The sequence below is a fragment of the Patiria miniata genome, unplaced genomic scaffold (genome assembly GCF_015706575.1).
Source record: "Patiria miniata isolate m_02_andy unplaced genomic scaffold, ASM1570657v1 HiC_scaffold_17, whole genome shotgun sequence".
Classification (NCBI taxonomy): Eukaryota; Metazoa; Echinodermata; class Asteroidea; order Valvatida; family Asterinidae; genus Patiria; species Patiria miniata.
In genome coordinates this window covers 13,227,780-13,245,031 of record NW_024037055.1, presented here as the reverse complement: position 1 = coordinate 13,245,031, position 17,252 = coordinate 13,227,780, and the positions used below count along the sequence as shown (strand labels likewise).

Here is a 17,252-nt window from a genome sequence, read left to right as displayed (position 1 = left end):
ATCGGCTAGGAATGCAGTGCATGCAGGCAGCTACTGGATGGGTGGGACTGCTTCTCAGCCCTCTTGCCAGAAGGATTCTTTGGGGGAGGGGGGTTTGCCTCCACTTAGAGAGGATCCTGATTGCCAAGTTCGACAACAACCAAGTCAAAATCGTCCTCGTTGCCTATTCGCCGACAAACGTATCCCAAGCCCCCTCCCCACGCCCCTACGCTCCCAATCCCCTGTTACGCCTCTGGTTGCGGTAAGAGCAGACCTACAAGAGAAGTACGCCGTGGAGGTGCACAACCGCTTCCAGATTCTGGAGGAATCAGACAACCGAAGTGATCGGTATGAGCAGTTTGTCAAAGCAAATGCTGATGAGGCGATGAGGGAGTGTGTTCCGGAGATGGAGCGAGTCAAGATAAGTGCTCGATCAAAGCTTCCTGATGACGTTGTGATTACATACTCACAAAACCTCAACACTGACGGCGGACCACTCACCGCCACTGAGCTGGCCAAGGTCAAGTCGACACTGCAGAAGGGGGAGAGCGCAGGCCCAGACGGCATACCTCCGGAACAGGCGCGGTTCTACGGGGGCTAGAAGGGGGGCTTTAGCCCCCCCCCCCCCCCCCCCAAAAAAATGTCTAGCCCCCCCCCAAAAAAAAATAATTTCCGTAAAAAAAAAATTGCATTAGCAAAAAGAAGGATTATGTACACGGTCTCCCCCTAAAGAAATAGTCGTGACAAGGGTTCATTTGTTGTTAATATAGTCTGAATGATTGTAGGATTTTATTGGCGCTCCCCATTGAAAATATGGCATGATTCAGGGAGAAGAGGTCAACAACTGAGGCGATTATCAGGAAGGTTAAGAGCAATTACCCGACAGTAGTCCCGACCTTCATTGACTTCAGAAAAGCAGTTGTTCCATCGACAGAGGGAGGATGGTGACGATACTCAAGGCATACGGAGTCCGAACGAACCCGCTGCGAGCCATACAGTCGATGTACACAGAAACTTGCTCCAAAGTGGTAACCCCCGACAGAGACAGAGGGGAGTTCGACATTTTGGCAGGTGTCATGCAGAGGGATATACCCTCGCCCTATTCATATTCATCACTGTCCTTGACTTCGCCCTCTGACGAGCTATCAGTGGAGATCCCGCCTGCGGACGACATAATTATTGTAGAAATGTTTCATGACGTAACCACAACATCCAATTTTGTAAACAAAATGTCACATGGTCTATACCATGGTAGAACAAATCAATTTCTACGAAGGGCCACTGTTTGCCGACAGGCAATGAAGGGCAGGTATAGGCCTACCCTAGCCAGAAAAAAAATCTGCGTAATTTACCGACCGCTGGGAATTCGAAAGGATGGCACGGGCATTATCTGAAACCAAGGGCGCTGTTCAACATGGACAGGGAATGGACACATCCGACTGCTGTCGTTGTGCCATCTTGTGCACAAGGAGAGTTTGTCCCCCTCCCCTCCCCTCCCCCCCCAAAAAAAAAAACCTCGATTAATGCTTATGTCTATAAAACTTCGTACCTGCTCGAACACACCAACGAAGAACCACAGGGCAACAAACCCAGGGTAGCTCCACACGAAGGCCAGGCAGGTCCCTAGGACGCCCTCCAGGAACGAGGCGCCGATCAGCACCGTCTTCCGGCCGAATACATCAAACAGGGCTCCGCTCAGTTAAAGGACCCGGCGAGGACACCGCCGAAGAAGATGGACTGAGCTGTGATGATCTTATAAACGCTTAGTGAACGGTTCTGGTTAGACATCGTGTTTAACTCATAAACGCACACAGTCGTATTTCACCATTACTATATTGTTTTGAGAAGCATCACGAACATTTTGGACAATTTCCCCCCCAAAAATTGAGGGACAACATCGTGGAAAATTTACGTCCTTCAAATGCGAAAACACCCACAGACTTCACAGCCAACCGAAACATTCGTGCCCCCTTGCATTATCAATAAACTGCCATTCACCGCCTCAAATGTACGCTATGTGATTCCATTCCTTTAAAATGGATTATTGTTGCACTAATTTCTACGCAACAACAGAAGAGTTTATTTCCATAACGCGACATACCCATATGAAAAAAAGTGAAACTTTTTCTGAGGTTATGAATTTTTATAGAATAAAAACAGTATAACAACTGTTTCTGACCTCCAATTTTTTCCTTACTGTATTCTTAAGTTTTGTTTAAGCATCTAAGTGCTCTTGGGCAGCCAGGAGATAGCAGGAGTGTCATGGCCTAGCGGTTAAGAACACCGGACTCATGTTCTGGTGTTTCAGAGGCAACAGTGACGTGGTTCGAGCCCGGGCGCGGACACTTGTGTCCTTAAGCAAGGCACTTACTTAGGCTCGTCCTTCGGATGGGACGTGAAGCCGTAGGTCCCGTGTGTTGTATAATGTCTAATGCACGTTAAAGAACCCAGTACACTTATCGCTAAGAGAAGGGGGTTCGCCCCGGTGTTTCTGGCAGTGCGATTATCTTCAGCCATGAAGTCTGCACTTGTAAGGAAGAAAGAAAGGATTCTAAAACAAAATATCGCGTTTTGGAACAGTAAAATGATTATTTAGTTATTATGGTGCTGGGTAAATGAAGCAATGACCACCGTTTCTTTTCTAGAGGACGAGTGCCTGCGGCCATATAGAAATAAAAAAATACCCAGAATCCTCAAAACGTCGGCAGTGAAATGTATAAATCACTGTCTTAGGTATATCATTACTTCAAACATTATAGGCCGAAAACCTCATTGTCCTGTATTGCTTAGTGTATTAAATTGATTAATTATTAAAATGTAACTAAAGTACCATTAAATTGTCCAGCAATAAGAAATAAAAAGAGTCTCTAACGATATTTGGACCAAGAGCATAAAAAGCATTAAAACTGGAGCACAAAAATCACTTAAAAAATAGGTAAACATTCATAAAACAAATAATATATACATTTAAAAAAAAACACAGAAGCGTACGAAAGTGAAGTAATTATTTACAAGCCTCACATTAACAAGAGCATCACTTATTAGCAGTCCTTGTTGGATCTTGTGTGGTATTGAGAGAATTGGGACATGAAGGGAAATGATGCTAAAAGACACAAGGGCCTGATGGTCATTTTAATCTGTATGGGACACTTAGCGGGGCCTTATTTTATAGAGAGGGCACTTAACAGCGTGTTTCTAACAATGAAACGATCATTTTCTGCGTTCCTCAACCCCGGGCGGGGAGGGGCCGTATCACGGGGAGCCTCAGGGAGGGGGAGGAACGGCAGGGGGAGGGGGAGCAAGCCTCAAGGGGCACAGGGGAACGTGCTCCCTGTTCACTGATGAATTCACGCAAAAAGGGTGTTGGAATTATAAAACATTTGCGTTATGACAAGCTGGAAATAACATTTTGAAAATTAAGGTCACTGTGGATGGTAAACACAAACATCTATATGCAATGCGAGAAATATTGGGGGACATCGCCATTGCGTCTCCCAAAACATATTGGGGTGGGGCGGGGCATGTCCCACCTGTCCCCACCCCCTCCCCCTCCTAGGATCGCCGGCAATATGGATCATTTCGGTGCAGAAGATTCAATTTCAGGGGAAGTTGGCAGCGACAGAGGGCGCACTTGTAAGGCTTGACTCGATCCACTTGGGGAAAAATACGTTTAGCGGTCAGGTATAGTTTGCTAGTGAATTATGCATCACTACGCGAAGTCATGCACAGAGGTTTATACACGGTTGTTGCCGAAGTCGAAGCCCCACACGCTCCTCCTCACCAAGAGAGATCTCGAGATTGTTTGACGAGCGCCCTCATCGGCCACAGACCTGGCATGTTTCCGTTTTTCTAACTTTCGGTGGAGTTCCTCGCAGCCGTTGCCAAAGAGACGGACTCCTTTTCTTTTCTCCTACGAATTAAAATAATACAATGAATTGTGTTTTCAATATAGGGTTTTGCCATTCACCGACGTATAAACACTGTATACGCAGTGTGTTTACCCCCCCCCCCCCCCCCCCCGGCTGCTACATCAGAATCGAACCGTCGGTGGACGATCAGATCTAGAATGGTAAGACTTCTGCACTAGAAAGCACGAAGTCGTGGGTTCGAGTCCCACCCAAGTGATGTTTTCTGACTTCACTGGTGGGGGGGGGGGGGGGGGGGTAATACAGTCTGTGTTTACTGTGACGGATGACAACAAAAAAGGACTCCTTTGATGACGATTTAACTGTTTCCCATGTATTGTACCATAGCAAAATGTGTGACGGGTTTTGTACACTCAGAAGTTGAATGCGAATGCGAATGCGGTTCAATAACATTGGGCGTATCGAATAATGATGCAAAATCAAAGGAACCTTTTGACGGATTTCTACAAACTTGACAAATATGTGACAATGCTGGCGCGCTGAGAGCGCCCTCTGTTGACGAAGAAAATTCTACGCCTATGACGTCACGAACGAACTGGAAAACTTTCCTACCCGCAACATCCCGGCCCCTTAAATGAGAATACTAAATTATGATCATTTACTAAAATTACACTGAACTATGTTGCTCCTTTAACTTGAACTATGAACTAGTTTCTAAAACTGCTACTTTAGTAAATAACAAACATGAACATTTTAACATGTGGCTATAATACGCTGAACATTAACTGATCCATCATGGGGAAATCAACTGCAAATAGAAAAACTGCTTGTTTTACAACTTGACTCCAGATCTGATAGAAATACATGCATTTGTGCTTCATCTACTCAGAATTCCACTGTAACTTTCTCTTGAGCAGTAGCAAATTTCACAAGGAATTCAAACCATGCATAATCAAATCCAAACTATTTTCAGAGATTGGCAACACTGTCACATGCAATACAAATCACATACCTACGGTGTCTTGAAAAATGTTTTACCACAATCAGTAGAATTTCAAGATGAGATCCAATTTGGGCAGTAATCATATGCAGTAATAACAACAATTATAACACAATTAAGCAACATTTCAATGCAACTTGCATAAATCTGAAAATCACTTGATTTGACAAACTTAAAGTGGCACTCTGATCATTGTCAATCATGGATAAAATATGTCTTGCAATGTTCTCGAAGATTGCGCAGTCCAACTCAGAAATGTTCGATTGTCCGAGATGACTGTTTCTCTCTTGACTTGTTCCGGTGCTCCACAGGTGTGCGATTCAGCCTGATACATGTAGGGTGGAGTGTGGCCAATTCAAAGGCTCAAAAAAGAGGCGGCGCTAGGCTCGCACCTCTGTCATACTTCAATGCATGACATCATTTACATGTGTAAATTCCACAAATGACACAATGATGCTCTCCTCTTGCCTACTCCGTACTCCAAAACTGGTGTAAAGCACTCCAATATAAAGGTTGATACCTCATTTCTCCTTGGCTTCTGCAGACTCCATCAGACATAGCTTGTGGATGGGCCTGACGAGTGTGGTTGACCTTGTCTTTATTTTTGCCGATCGGACCAGCTTGTCTTCACCAGCGTAGATCTCGACGACTCTCCCCAAGGACCACTGGTTTCTCGGTTGATCCTCCACAATGAGAACGATGTCTCCGACCTCAATGTTCCGTACTGGCTCGTTCCACTTGCCTCTCTGCTGCAGTGTGGGTAGATACTCTCGTATCCATCTGCGCCAAAAGACATCCGCAAGATACTGCACATGTCGCCACCTTTTACGGCTGAACTGGTCTTGCTTCTGGAATACATCGACTGGCAATGCGCTGTTCTGACGCAACAGGAGAAGATGGTTTGGCGTCAAGGGTTCTGGATCTCTCGCGTCATCAGATACTACTGTAAGTGGGCGTCCGTTGATCACTGATTCAACCAAGCACATCATGGTTGATAGGCTTTCGTCATGCAGAACTTGCTGCTTCATTACAGTGTTCAGAATTTTCCTGACTGTTCTGATCTGTCTCTCCCAGGGTCCTCCCATGTGGGACGCTGCCGGTGGGTTGAATTTCCATCTGATTCCCTTTTGAAGAAGATACTCGTGGACCTGCTGCTTGTTCCATCGTTTAATCCCTTCCCTCAGCTCACGCTCAGCTCCGACAAAATTGGTGCCGTTGTCGCATCTGATAAGTTCTGGTTGACCGCGTCTGGCCATGAATCGCTGCAAGGCATTGAGAAAGGAGTCGGTCTCCATAGAATGCAGAACTTCGATGTGAACTGCTCTAATCGCCAAACAGGTAAAGATACAGCCGTATCTTTTCACTTGACTTCGGCCTTGCTTGACCAAAAATGGCCCGAAACAGTCTACCCCTACGTAGTTGAATGGCGGTTTCTCAGGGGTTACTCGGTCTTCAGGTAGATTGGCCATCTTCTGAATGCTGGGTGAAGCTGATCGGCGTTTGCACACAAAACAATCATGCAACACCTGTCGTACTGTGGTTCTTCCTCCGATCACCCAGTACCGCTGTCTCATCAACGACATAACATGCTCTCTCCCTGAGTGACCTGATACAGCATGAAAGTGTCTCACCAATAGCTCGACAATGTGATTCTTCTTTGGAAGGATGACAGGATGTTTTTCTTGTGTCTGCAGCTTGGAATTCTTCAATCTCCCTCCGACGCACATCACTCCTTCACTGTTGATTTTTGGGTCCAGTCTGTAGAGAGGACTGGATTTCTTCACAGGGTTGGCGGTTGTGTGCAGTGTCTGGTATTCATCTGTGTAGGCTTGTCGTTGAACGTGTCTGATGATTGCTTGTTCTGCCTTGTCAAGATCATCTACTGTTAGTGGCTTCTTCATGTCACTTGGCACACGTCCATTCTTGTTCTGCAAGTACTCTCTCACTCGCAAGATCCATGCTACAGCCTTCTTCAGCCTGTGCCACGATGAGTAGTGTTGGAGTAGTTTGTCTGTCCCCTTGTTCTCTTCGGAATCTACAGCAAATATCTGCACTTGCTCCTTGCTTTTCTTAAGCTCCGGATCACTCTGTCTTAGGGGATCCATAACTTGTGGTTCCTTCGGCCAGTGTTTTTGTGGCATTAGGAGGAACTCTGGTCCTTGTAGCCACCTTGTGCTCTTCTTAAGCTCACCGGCTGACATCCCTCTTGATATGTCATCAGCAGGGTTTGACTTTGTGTCTACATAATGCCACTGACTTGCTTCTGATGCATTATGTATGGTAGCTATCCTGTTGGCTGCAAATGTGCGAAACCTCCCGTCTGTACTTCTAATGTACTGCAGCACAATGGTGCTATCTGTCCAGAATGTCGAGTGGATCGGTTCCTGTACATCTAACTCTCTCTTCACTGCAACATCAAGCTTAGCAGCAAGGGTCGCTGCTGCAAGCTCAAGACGAGGTATCGTCATTGTTTTTAATGGCGCTAGATGAGACTTGGCCATCACCAGACTGCTGTGTAGCTCACTGCTGGTGTTCTTCATGACAAGGTAGGACACTGCTCCATAAGCCTTCTCTGAGGCATCTGCAAAATGATGCAACTGGTATTCTGTCACTGTGCCAAAGCCATGTGGCTTCACACATCTGTTAACTTCAAACTCCTTCATCTCTGCTAGCTCTTCTGACCAACCTTGCCATATTTGTCGGTGCTCTTCTGGCACTGGATCATCCCATCCCAGCTTCATTCTTGTCAGCTCCTGGAGTAGCAGTCTCGCTCTCAGGATGAACGGGTTGGCATATCCCAGGGGGTCATAGATTGATGACACAATGCTCAATAGCCCACGTCTCGTCAGGGGCTTGTCCTTATGTGACAACTTGTATCCCAAACAGTCTCTTTCAACATCCCAGCTGACGCCCAAGGCTCTGTCAACAGGTAGAGCATCAAGGTTTAGGTCAAGACCCTTCAACTGCTTGGATCGTTCTTCAGTAGGGATGGACTTCAGGACACTTGGTTTGTTACTCAGCCACTTGGTCAATTTGAATCCGCCTCTTTGCAGCAGATTTCTCAGCTCATCCGATAGATTCACAGCCTTCTCTTCAGACTCGACGGAAACCAGGCAGTCGTCAACATAGAAATTGCGCTTCACAATTTCTACAGCTTCAGGACTGAACTGGTCTTGGTTATCATCGGCTGTTTGGCGCAGTGCAAAATTGCAGCAACTGGGGCTCCAGGTCCCGCCGAACAGGTGCACACACATCCGGTACACCTTTGGTTGATGAGTCATGTCGCCGGATGGCCACCATAGGAACCTCAACACATCTCGTTCTTCCACTGGTACTCGAACTTGATGAAACATGGCCTCCACATCTGCCATGAAGGCGACTGGTCCCTGTCTGAATCTCAGCAAGACTCCGGTAAGTTTATTTGTCAGATCTGGCCCTTGCAGAACTTCATCATTGAGAGACACACCTCCGCTCTTAGCTGCACAATCGAACACGATGCGTAGTTTGTCGGGTTTCATGGGGTGGAAAACTGGGTGGTGAGGAAGATACCAGATAGCCTGATCTTCAGACTGACATTCTTGTTTCTCTACTTCCTCAGCATACCCCTTCTTGAGTAAGTCCTCGATGCCTTCTTGGTACTTACGACGGAGACTGTCATCTTTGCCAAGCTTTCTTGCAAGACTCTGCAACCTCTGTTCTGCTAACCACCGATTATTTGGCAGGCATGGAGGATGACGCTTGAATGGCACTGGTAACTGATAATGTCCTCCATCAATGCTTATTCCACCTTTCCACATCTTCAGAGCTCTTTGGTCGTTCACTGACATGCCTCTTTCATCATGTAGTGTATCGGATGCCTCCAGCTTCCAAAACTTATGAACCTGTTCTTCCAGGCCGATGTCTCCTTGAATGAAGGTAGAGGTAGCATGAGTGTTCTGCTCTGTTGTGCCGACTTTGTTCACTGGGCCATGTAGCGACCATCCCAATGCCGTTCGCACAGCATAGGGTCCGTCCTTTGCCTTTCCTCTTCTTATTTCGAGAGGCATCAGTGCTCTCGGAATATCTTGACCAATCAGGAGTCCAACTTCATTCTCGCCTGCAAACGGTAGGTCAATACCCTGCAGGTAGGGTAGTCCAGCTATCTCTTCCATCTTGGCCATGTGGGTACTCTGAATGTTGATCTTGTGTTTGGTGAACACATTTGGCAACTCTATACGGTCTGTGGCTGGTCCCGAGTCCACAATCAAGCTCACTCTTGTGGTGTCTATGGAGCTGCCCATCTTGTCAAGTGTTGTCAGGTTGAGCCTTTGTTTGGCCCCTTCAACTCCAAGCTGTCGTGCCAAGTGTTCTGTACAGAATGTATTTGTGGAACCAGTGTCCAACAATGCATGGGTGCGGATGAAGACACTGCCGCCGGCAGCTTTCACTCGAACAGGGACAATGGGCAGCACGGTCCTGCCGGCCCCTGTGACGTTACTGCAACTTGCTTCAGCGGCTGAATCAATGTAGCCATTCTGTACCGGGGCATCTAGTGATGTGTTGGCTTGGGACGCTGCTTCTTCACGCTGCTGCATTGTCTGCGGGATGTGAAGGAATTTTGTATGTTTCCTTCCACAACCAGAAACAGTACATGTCCTGTTCAGCCTGCACGCTGATGTCATGTGACCTCTGCGCAGACAGTTGAAGCACAATCTCTCTTGCTTGGCATAACTCAGCCTGTCTTGTGGTGACTTTGCCTTGAACTGCTGGCAACCAAATAGGGTGTGTTCTCCCTTGCATAGAGAACACTCTCTGGTGACTACTCTCTCTGGTACAGATGCCACTGCAAAGGACCCTCTCTGTCTTGGCTGTGTGCGTCTTTTCTGAGGAACATCACGGCTTCTCTCCCAAGTAGATGTACCATACACAGGGTTATTCTCCTCTTCTGCTACATCATCTATGTAGGCCACAAGATCCTTCACCTTCGGCATTCGATCTTCCTTCCTTTCGAGGTCTCTGACCTTTCGGACCCATCGATAGCGCAAGTAGTTGGGCAAGCGCTCAACAATGTCTCTCAGAAAACTCTGGTGTGCCATCTCATTTTCGTAGCCCATAGCCTGGAGGGTTTCGTAGCAGACTTTCAGCTCATCTGCCATTTCTCTGATGGCTTTTCCATCATGGGGTGACACTGTTTGGCCTCGGGTGACTTTCTTCATCCATGCATCAGCAACTTTATATTTGTTTCCAAATCTCTCCTTCAACAAGGTTTTGGCTCGAGCATAACCTTGTGTCGACTCCATCACAGAGCATGCTTGAATCACTCTGCGTGCTTCCCCCTTGCAGTAATGAAGAAGTCTTGTCAGCTTGGCAGCGTTGCTTATTGTCGTGCTGTCTACATTCACCTCGAAAGCTCTCCAAAATTCCCAAAACTTGAGGGGATCTCCTTCGTAGCACATCAGCTCTGCTTTCGGTAACTGCAATGTCTCAATGAGGCTCTGCTGCTGTTGCTTTGATTGTCGCAACATCTCATGGATGGCTTCGGTAGGGGGTGGCGTTTCTTGCGGCGTTGACGATTGATGATCTTCAATGGGGTATGGGACTGTGTCACCGCTTGTATCATCATCATGCGGTGATGGATCGGGCTGCGATGGGGAGTCTTCATCAGGGGGAGATGGTGTTGACTGAGATGAAGAAACTGGGGTTGTTTTCTCGTCATCGAACTGGGCATAAACTTTTGCCTCCGCTTCTGCACAGCTGAGCTTGGTTTTCATTTGAAGCTCAGTTCTCCTTTGGTGGAGCCTCAATTCCTGTAGCTCAAGCTCTTGTTGTTCTTTAAGAGCTTCAACTTCTGCTTGAAGTGCAGCACTCCTCACCATGGCCTCCATTCTGGCTCTCCTGCTGGATGAGGTGCTTGTCGTATGGCTGCACTGACTGGCCGAATCTTCCGGCTTGACATCATCTTCATGACTTGGTGACGTAGTACTCATGTTGTCGATTTATGACGCTGTTATTGAACTTAATGTGACGGATGACAACAAAAAAGGACTCCTTTGATGACGATTTAACTGTTTCCCATGTATTGTACCATAGCAAAATGTGTGACGGGTTTTGTACACTCAGAAGTTGAATGCGAATGCGAATGCGGTTCAATAACATTGGGCGTATCGAATAATGATGCAAAATCAAAGGAACCTTTTGACGGATTTCTACAAACTTGACAAATATGTGACAATGCTGGCGCGCTGAGAGCGCCCTCTGTTGACGAAGAAAATTCTACGCCTATGACGTCACGAACGAACTGGAAAACTTTCCTACCCGCAACATTTACACTTCGGTGAAGGGCAAAACTCAATATTGAATTTGCATCACCCGGACGTAACTTTCATCTTATGAATAGGATTGTGTTTTGTAAAGAGTCTTTTTTTCATGCGTATAACCACACCCAAAAGATGAGATGCCTTCGGTATGTGCGTTGTAAAACCTCTTCAATTACTTCCTCCAAGGATAAACAACACTTCAAAGGCTGTTACTCCTTGGTGTGTCATCCCCTTAAGTTATAGGGGGAACGACACTTCATATAGTGAGTTAAATTTTAAGTGTGCTAATCGGTCAATCATTTCTGAGCAAAAAAGGTCACATTATTTTTTCGGAATCCTTACGGAACACGAAGGGGCAGAACTCTTGGCATCGTTTCTTCCATCGGTCACCTCCACGGACTACTTGCAGGGTCTTCTGCGGCGTGACTATGATGGCGTGACGGTTAGGCACCCGGTAGTTACGGCTGATGTTGACCCGCTTAGCCTCAACGGAATCCGTCCGGTCGGCCTCGGCTGAGAAAAAGGAGCCGATCATCTTGAGCGTGTGGTGAGGGGCCAGCGCCGTGAAACCCTCTGTGAAGTCGCCCCGGGCCTGCTCAAGATTGAAGCCTCCTCCGGTAGTAGTGCCGGACAGAAGCTTGACCTCCGTGGAGAATTTCAGCTGCTGCCATTTCTCGTACGTCGTCCGCACGTAGATTTTCTCTGTCGAGGAGTTGCATACGTGGACTGTCTGATCAAACACCATGTTGAAAATTCAATCAGCTAAAACCTGAAATGTACGGAGGAACATGTAAGTAACATTAACGTGCTAGTTAATCAATGCGCTCCTTTCCAAATTATGATTATGGATATCGTCCTACTTTAGAGAAATTAGAGAAAACTAGATTTGAACTATACTTTCGAGAGAATAAAAAGACACGGCACTCCACTCATTATCTGCTCATTCAAAGGCTTTTTTTATTATGAGACAGTTACACGTTAATATATTGGGGAATTAATAGCCGGAGCCGAAGCTGTTTAATAAATTTACAAAAAAAAATCCCCCATAAAAATTGGGTATGGATAACTCATAACTGCATGCATGCTGTAATGCCAGAAAAAAAAGAGCAATATATTTTGAAAATTGATTTGTTTAGTTATTTCTGTTAAAGTGCGTCGCCTAAAATGCACGGACAAAAAACACATGGCATGCAAATTCAAATTTACCAGTTGTCCGCCAGTTGCCAACCTAAATATTTCTAATTGTCTTTTAAAAAAATAATAATCATGAAAAAAAGGTTACACTTTAATGTGATTATAGGATTAAAAACACGATACAGCTGAAATTGACAGTTTAAAAGTTGTATTTTTAACTGGAACAATAATCACAGGGGTTCTAAAATTGATTTCCACCCACATGTTGTGATGATGAAAGCAGTAGGTATTTAAACGTGTTCATGGACGCGCGGATATCTCGAGTAATTTCATTGGACTGTTGATTACGTCACACGCTGAATGCATAAATGGCTGACTGTCATTGGTGGAAAGTTCTATAACTCGCATTTCCACCAGTTGATAAGAAGCAACAATCTACAGTTAAAATTTAACCTATACCAACACCATCAACATTCGCAGTGGCAAAGCCAGCGGGGGATGGGGGTGGCGGGGTGGGGGGTGGAGGAGGTTGGGGGTGGTTCCCTCCCCCCCCCCCCCCAACATTTGTAAAAAAGTGCCCTTTATTCAGAACTGCCCTTTTCTTTTTTCAACGAGCGCCTTTTTTAACTAGTGTCTTTTCTTGGAATATCGCGCTAACGTCGTCAACTGTGCTGCCATTAAAATTCGCCATCTTTTGTTCCGATAGTCCCATAATCGTCCAGTTTAAACAGCAACCCCCCCCCCCCCCCCATAGGAAGATGGTGTCCAGCCAAGCCCCCCCCCCCCCCTCGTTTTTTTTATTTGACGGAGTCCGGATGAGCGGTGAAAAAAACATGTCTACCTTTCAGTATATACGGATGGGCGAGAGCCCTTTTTTCAAATCTACCCCGCCCCCAATAAAATTGACCTTGCCACGCTACTGATTCGTTAGCCTTGGTCAAGGCGCTAGTTGTTATTCATCCGGCCGTAGCGCGGTAAACGATATCCTCGCTAGCGCAGCTGGCGCTATGCATGCAGTGCATTAAAAATACAGTGCAAACAGCAACCTCACCTGGCCACTGTTTTTATGCATATCACTTGTACCCAATCTAGCGATGCACCGCCCCCAAAACCTCAAAGGGACGATTTTGAACCAAGGCGCTGGTTTGGGCCCAACTGATTTGCATATTAACAGTGTGATCTTTAAAGACAAAGTGTTATACTATGTTTACGGTATGCCTTTACTGAAAGTGAAGTTTTTAATTGGTGGCAAACCACAAGGCCATTATTTTAATATTTTATCAAAACCACATTATGAAAGGTGACGAACACGTATATAGGTGCCGGTGCGTGCTTGTTTCGAAACAATTCAATCGTTCCATAGAAATAATTATAGAGTGATTTAATATGTATACCAAATCAAAACTTCTCTTTCAAGTCATATAATATAAAATATCACAAACGATAAATGATTAAGAAATCCTGCGCCCGAAGGGAAGGTTAAGTTGCACCGGACTGAAGATTTTTTTCTTTGGAGTTAAAGGCAAAAATGAGACAAAAACAATCCATGACCAGTTGGTGAGAATTCCGACCCAGCCCTATACTGTCACATGAATTTATTGTTCCCATACCACGCCCCAAAACCTGGTAGGAATGGATCATGGCCGGGCATGCCGAAGCTCCAGTGGTAACACATTATATCCCAACCTGTCTATCAATGATAATGTCATGTACTGTTACAAGCCCACATAATATTGGAAATCCCCACTGGAAGTCATTCAACAGAATTTCAACAGGATACTTGACGATCGACGTGCATAACTGTGCAGCATGACGCGTTAGTAGTGCGTGGTTCAAGTTGCGGTCAAATGATTTTCATAATGCATGCAATGCAATTGAAATGTCAAAGGGTCGTACATACAATGTTCAAGGTCATGGTCTTCAAATGTTGCGTCGCCTTACTAACACGAGCAATGGCGGCCGGTTAATGATGAAATATAGGGATAGGCCTGCAATGTAAGGAAGCCTCATCCCCAAAACAACAGCCATTTGACAGCTTCAATCAAAACTAAAGCAAATAACCCGTCACCTTTTGACCTCAGTGGACCCACGTACGTTCCTGGAAAACACACACGGGGGAATCACCACATACCGGTGAAGTGAAATAACCTTCAGACCCGGACTTGAACAGGAAACTCTGACTAAGCTGTCAACGCTGAACGTTTGACCATTATGAATGACTTTAAGGGGCATTACGGCCTGAATGTTTTGGATTATTTACCTATCCTATTTCACAGGTCTGGTTAAAAGGAAAATAACCTGATGTCTTACCGTTCCCGAAAAAAGACGAGAAAACAAACCGATTGATTACTTATGGCGCGATGGACATTTTGTGGCACGCACCTACGTATTTCCAGCCGTGTCGATCGATCCATTCAATATACGGCACACTGTAACATTATGTGTGTATCATAAAATTCACACAGCATCAAAACACAAAATGTTGCTTCTCGCACGTCATCAGAACGCGATACACTGGTGGAACATTGTGTCGCAGGATTAACGACTAGCATCCAACAGCTCAATTTTTGAGAGTCAAAATTTTGCCCCCCGAAATTCGTTCTCGCAAGAATAACACAAAAGTCCAAAACGCTCAGTTTTTAAAGGATGGCTGTGTGGGCGTTTAAGACCTACTTTTAAAAAAAAGCTCTTTCCAGTTAACTTTAATTCGCATTTTGTAAACTTTAAAACGCATTTTGTAGCCCAATTGGGTGCGGCACAGTTCCAACACGTAAAATCCCTTTAAACTATATTTTTGTTTATACTGAACTCCGTTTTATCTCCACAGTTCCTCGTTTTTGTTAACAATCGATACAATATGTAACCGTTCGATTTCGTTTTGTTTTTCATTCGACTGAAATGTTCCCCTTCACCATTAGGCCTATTAAAGTCTTCATCATCCATAATTAAACAAAGGAGGTTATCCAAAGCGCCTGTCTATAAACTACCAGCAATAATGAGTTTCCAAGCCCACACTCTAAATGTGCTGCTTTCCAACATCCTTTACGCAGGTGAAATTGCAACCGGGAAGACATTTCCCCCCTATAACAGCCTGTCCGCAGAGCAATTGCTTTAACTAACCTCACCTGATAAAGCTACAAAATACTACTGAGTAGTAATTCTGTACACGCTGTAGTATGCACTTCTTATACAAGTGTACACAACACGTGTATATTCTGTGGTGTTCGGTACTTGCCCCCCAAAGAGCACTATAAACGTTAGGGTTAATGATTATTGCTACTTACCAATTTATAGTGAGACGACACGATCCCTCGCGTTCTGTGAAAGAATTCGGCTACACTACATCTAGATAATAATGCCGCAAGAACTAAATCATAATGAGTAAATTCTAGACGCGGAAGTCCCATTGAAACGTGTATTTCATGTCAGAGTCAAAAGCGGTCTTAGTCGGATAACAAAGAGACTCAGTCTGGTTCCCAGACCAAAAGATTCTGACTATTTCTGAGGATACTGAGGTCCAACCTCGTCCCCAGGGTGTCGAACAGTACGCGCCCATCACTACCTGCTCTCTTACCCTGGTATTGGATCATTTGCATGTGCAACATTTTTGAACACGTATGCAAATGAGCAACAGTCTGGTGCCTGAATATGCGTTACATTAGCGTTTCTTTTTGTATGCGGTGTCTGGGGTAAAAACAGAGTCAATTCGTCGCAGCGCGAGCACGGCGTGAGTTACGAAAACACGATTTTTAAAATTAAACTGTTACGATCTTATATCGAGACAACATGCAGTATATCATATTTCATATGCAAATTGGAAAGGAAATTAGTATTTTCGAGAAGGCGTGGACGAATGATCGCGAAAACATGTACTGTACGTTTCGAATAATAGCACCAAGTACACGATAAAAATCCATTACTAGCCAATTGCGGTATCGAATCAGGATACAGGAAGAAAGCTTGCTATCCGGGGTTTACTATTGGAAACAAGGTTGGAAATAAAGTGAGCACTGGGTACGAGGTTGACTGAGGTCAGATGATATCAATGATTAAGCCAAAGCGGAAATGAAGCCGAGCTTTAAAAAAGGACCATCATATTTATTTTTAGCCTGATGGCGGTTGCCTGACCTACGATAATCATAGACGTCGGGGTGTTGGGGAATCAGGTCAAGGAATCAGACTAACAGAGGCTCAGCCATAAATCAAAGGCACTCGCGACTTTGCTGGTTCGTTTGCATTATTTAGCCTACATGTATGATCAGTAGCAGCATCCAGTGTCACGGTCTCACTTCTCCAGTGTGCTAGCTTCTCCGAAAGGGAAATTTCACATAATTGCGCAGTGGGGTACATTTTTTTGTCAACTTTATTTGTGTGCTGAGTTCTTCGGGGTTGTACTGGTGCACGTAATATCATAGGATATTTGTATGGGTACCAGTCGAATCCAGAATTTTCGTGGCGCGCACAACTCCCAACATGGTTTCCTTCCTCCATGATCCCAATAACCAAAAAAAGACTTGAAATGCACATTTATTTTAAGCCGCATGGTTGCAAAAATAAAGACAAAATAAACCAAGAACGAGCAAGGAACACGGACCAAGGAGTTGGTTCTTAATTATTCCTCCATGAACACACACGCACACACACACATGCATGACGTACGACGGGAACACAAATCAGAATGATGGGGGAAGTGTTACATAACACATTCTTGGATGTCCCTCTCTGTGTTATTAATAGGCTTTGTAATAAAGCCCGAGGAAAAGTAAGCATAGCGGACACATCAGCATGTATCGTGCTCATGTAACGTGCACGCTAACGAGCTCAACTGTCCGCCGAATCCATCCGGAGAAGCTAGCACGTCGGAGAAGTGAGACCGTGACACTGGGAAGCAAGTACGTTGTTTTCCGGCAACCAAGTACAGTCAATGACCATAATGCGCATGGTAACGGAATGATTCTCGAACTTAACTTAAAACAA

The 17,252-nt window shown here is 45.3% G+C and overlaps 2 protein-coding genes across 2 annotated transcripts; both read right to left on the bottom strand.

Annotated features, from left to right (window-relative positions):
• Positions 1-5,366: 5,366 nt before the first annotated feature.
• Positions 5,367-10,811, bottom strand: LOC119724042. Its single transcript, XM_038194964.1, has one exon. The coding sequence runs from the start codon at positions 10,809-10,811 to the stop codon at positions 5,367-5,369; it is 5,445 nt and encodes a 1,814-aa protein (XP_038050892.1).
• Positions 10,812-11,457: 646 nt separating this feature from the next.
• On the bottom strand, positions 11,458-15,729 carry LOC119724041. Its single transcript, XM_038194963.1, has 2 exons — positions 15,560-15,729; positions 11,458-11,910 (listed from the first exon to the last, which is right to left on the bottom strand). Exon 2 carries the CDS (start codon positions 11,884-11,886, stop codon positions 11,458-11,460), a length of 429 nt encoding a protein of 142 aa, XP_038050891.1. The 5' UTR covers positions 11,887-11,910; positions 15,560-15,729.
• Between the last annotated feature and the right edge of the window lie 1,523 nt (positions 15,730-17,252).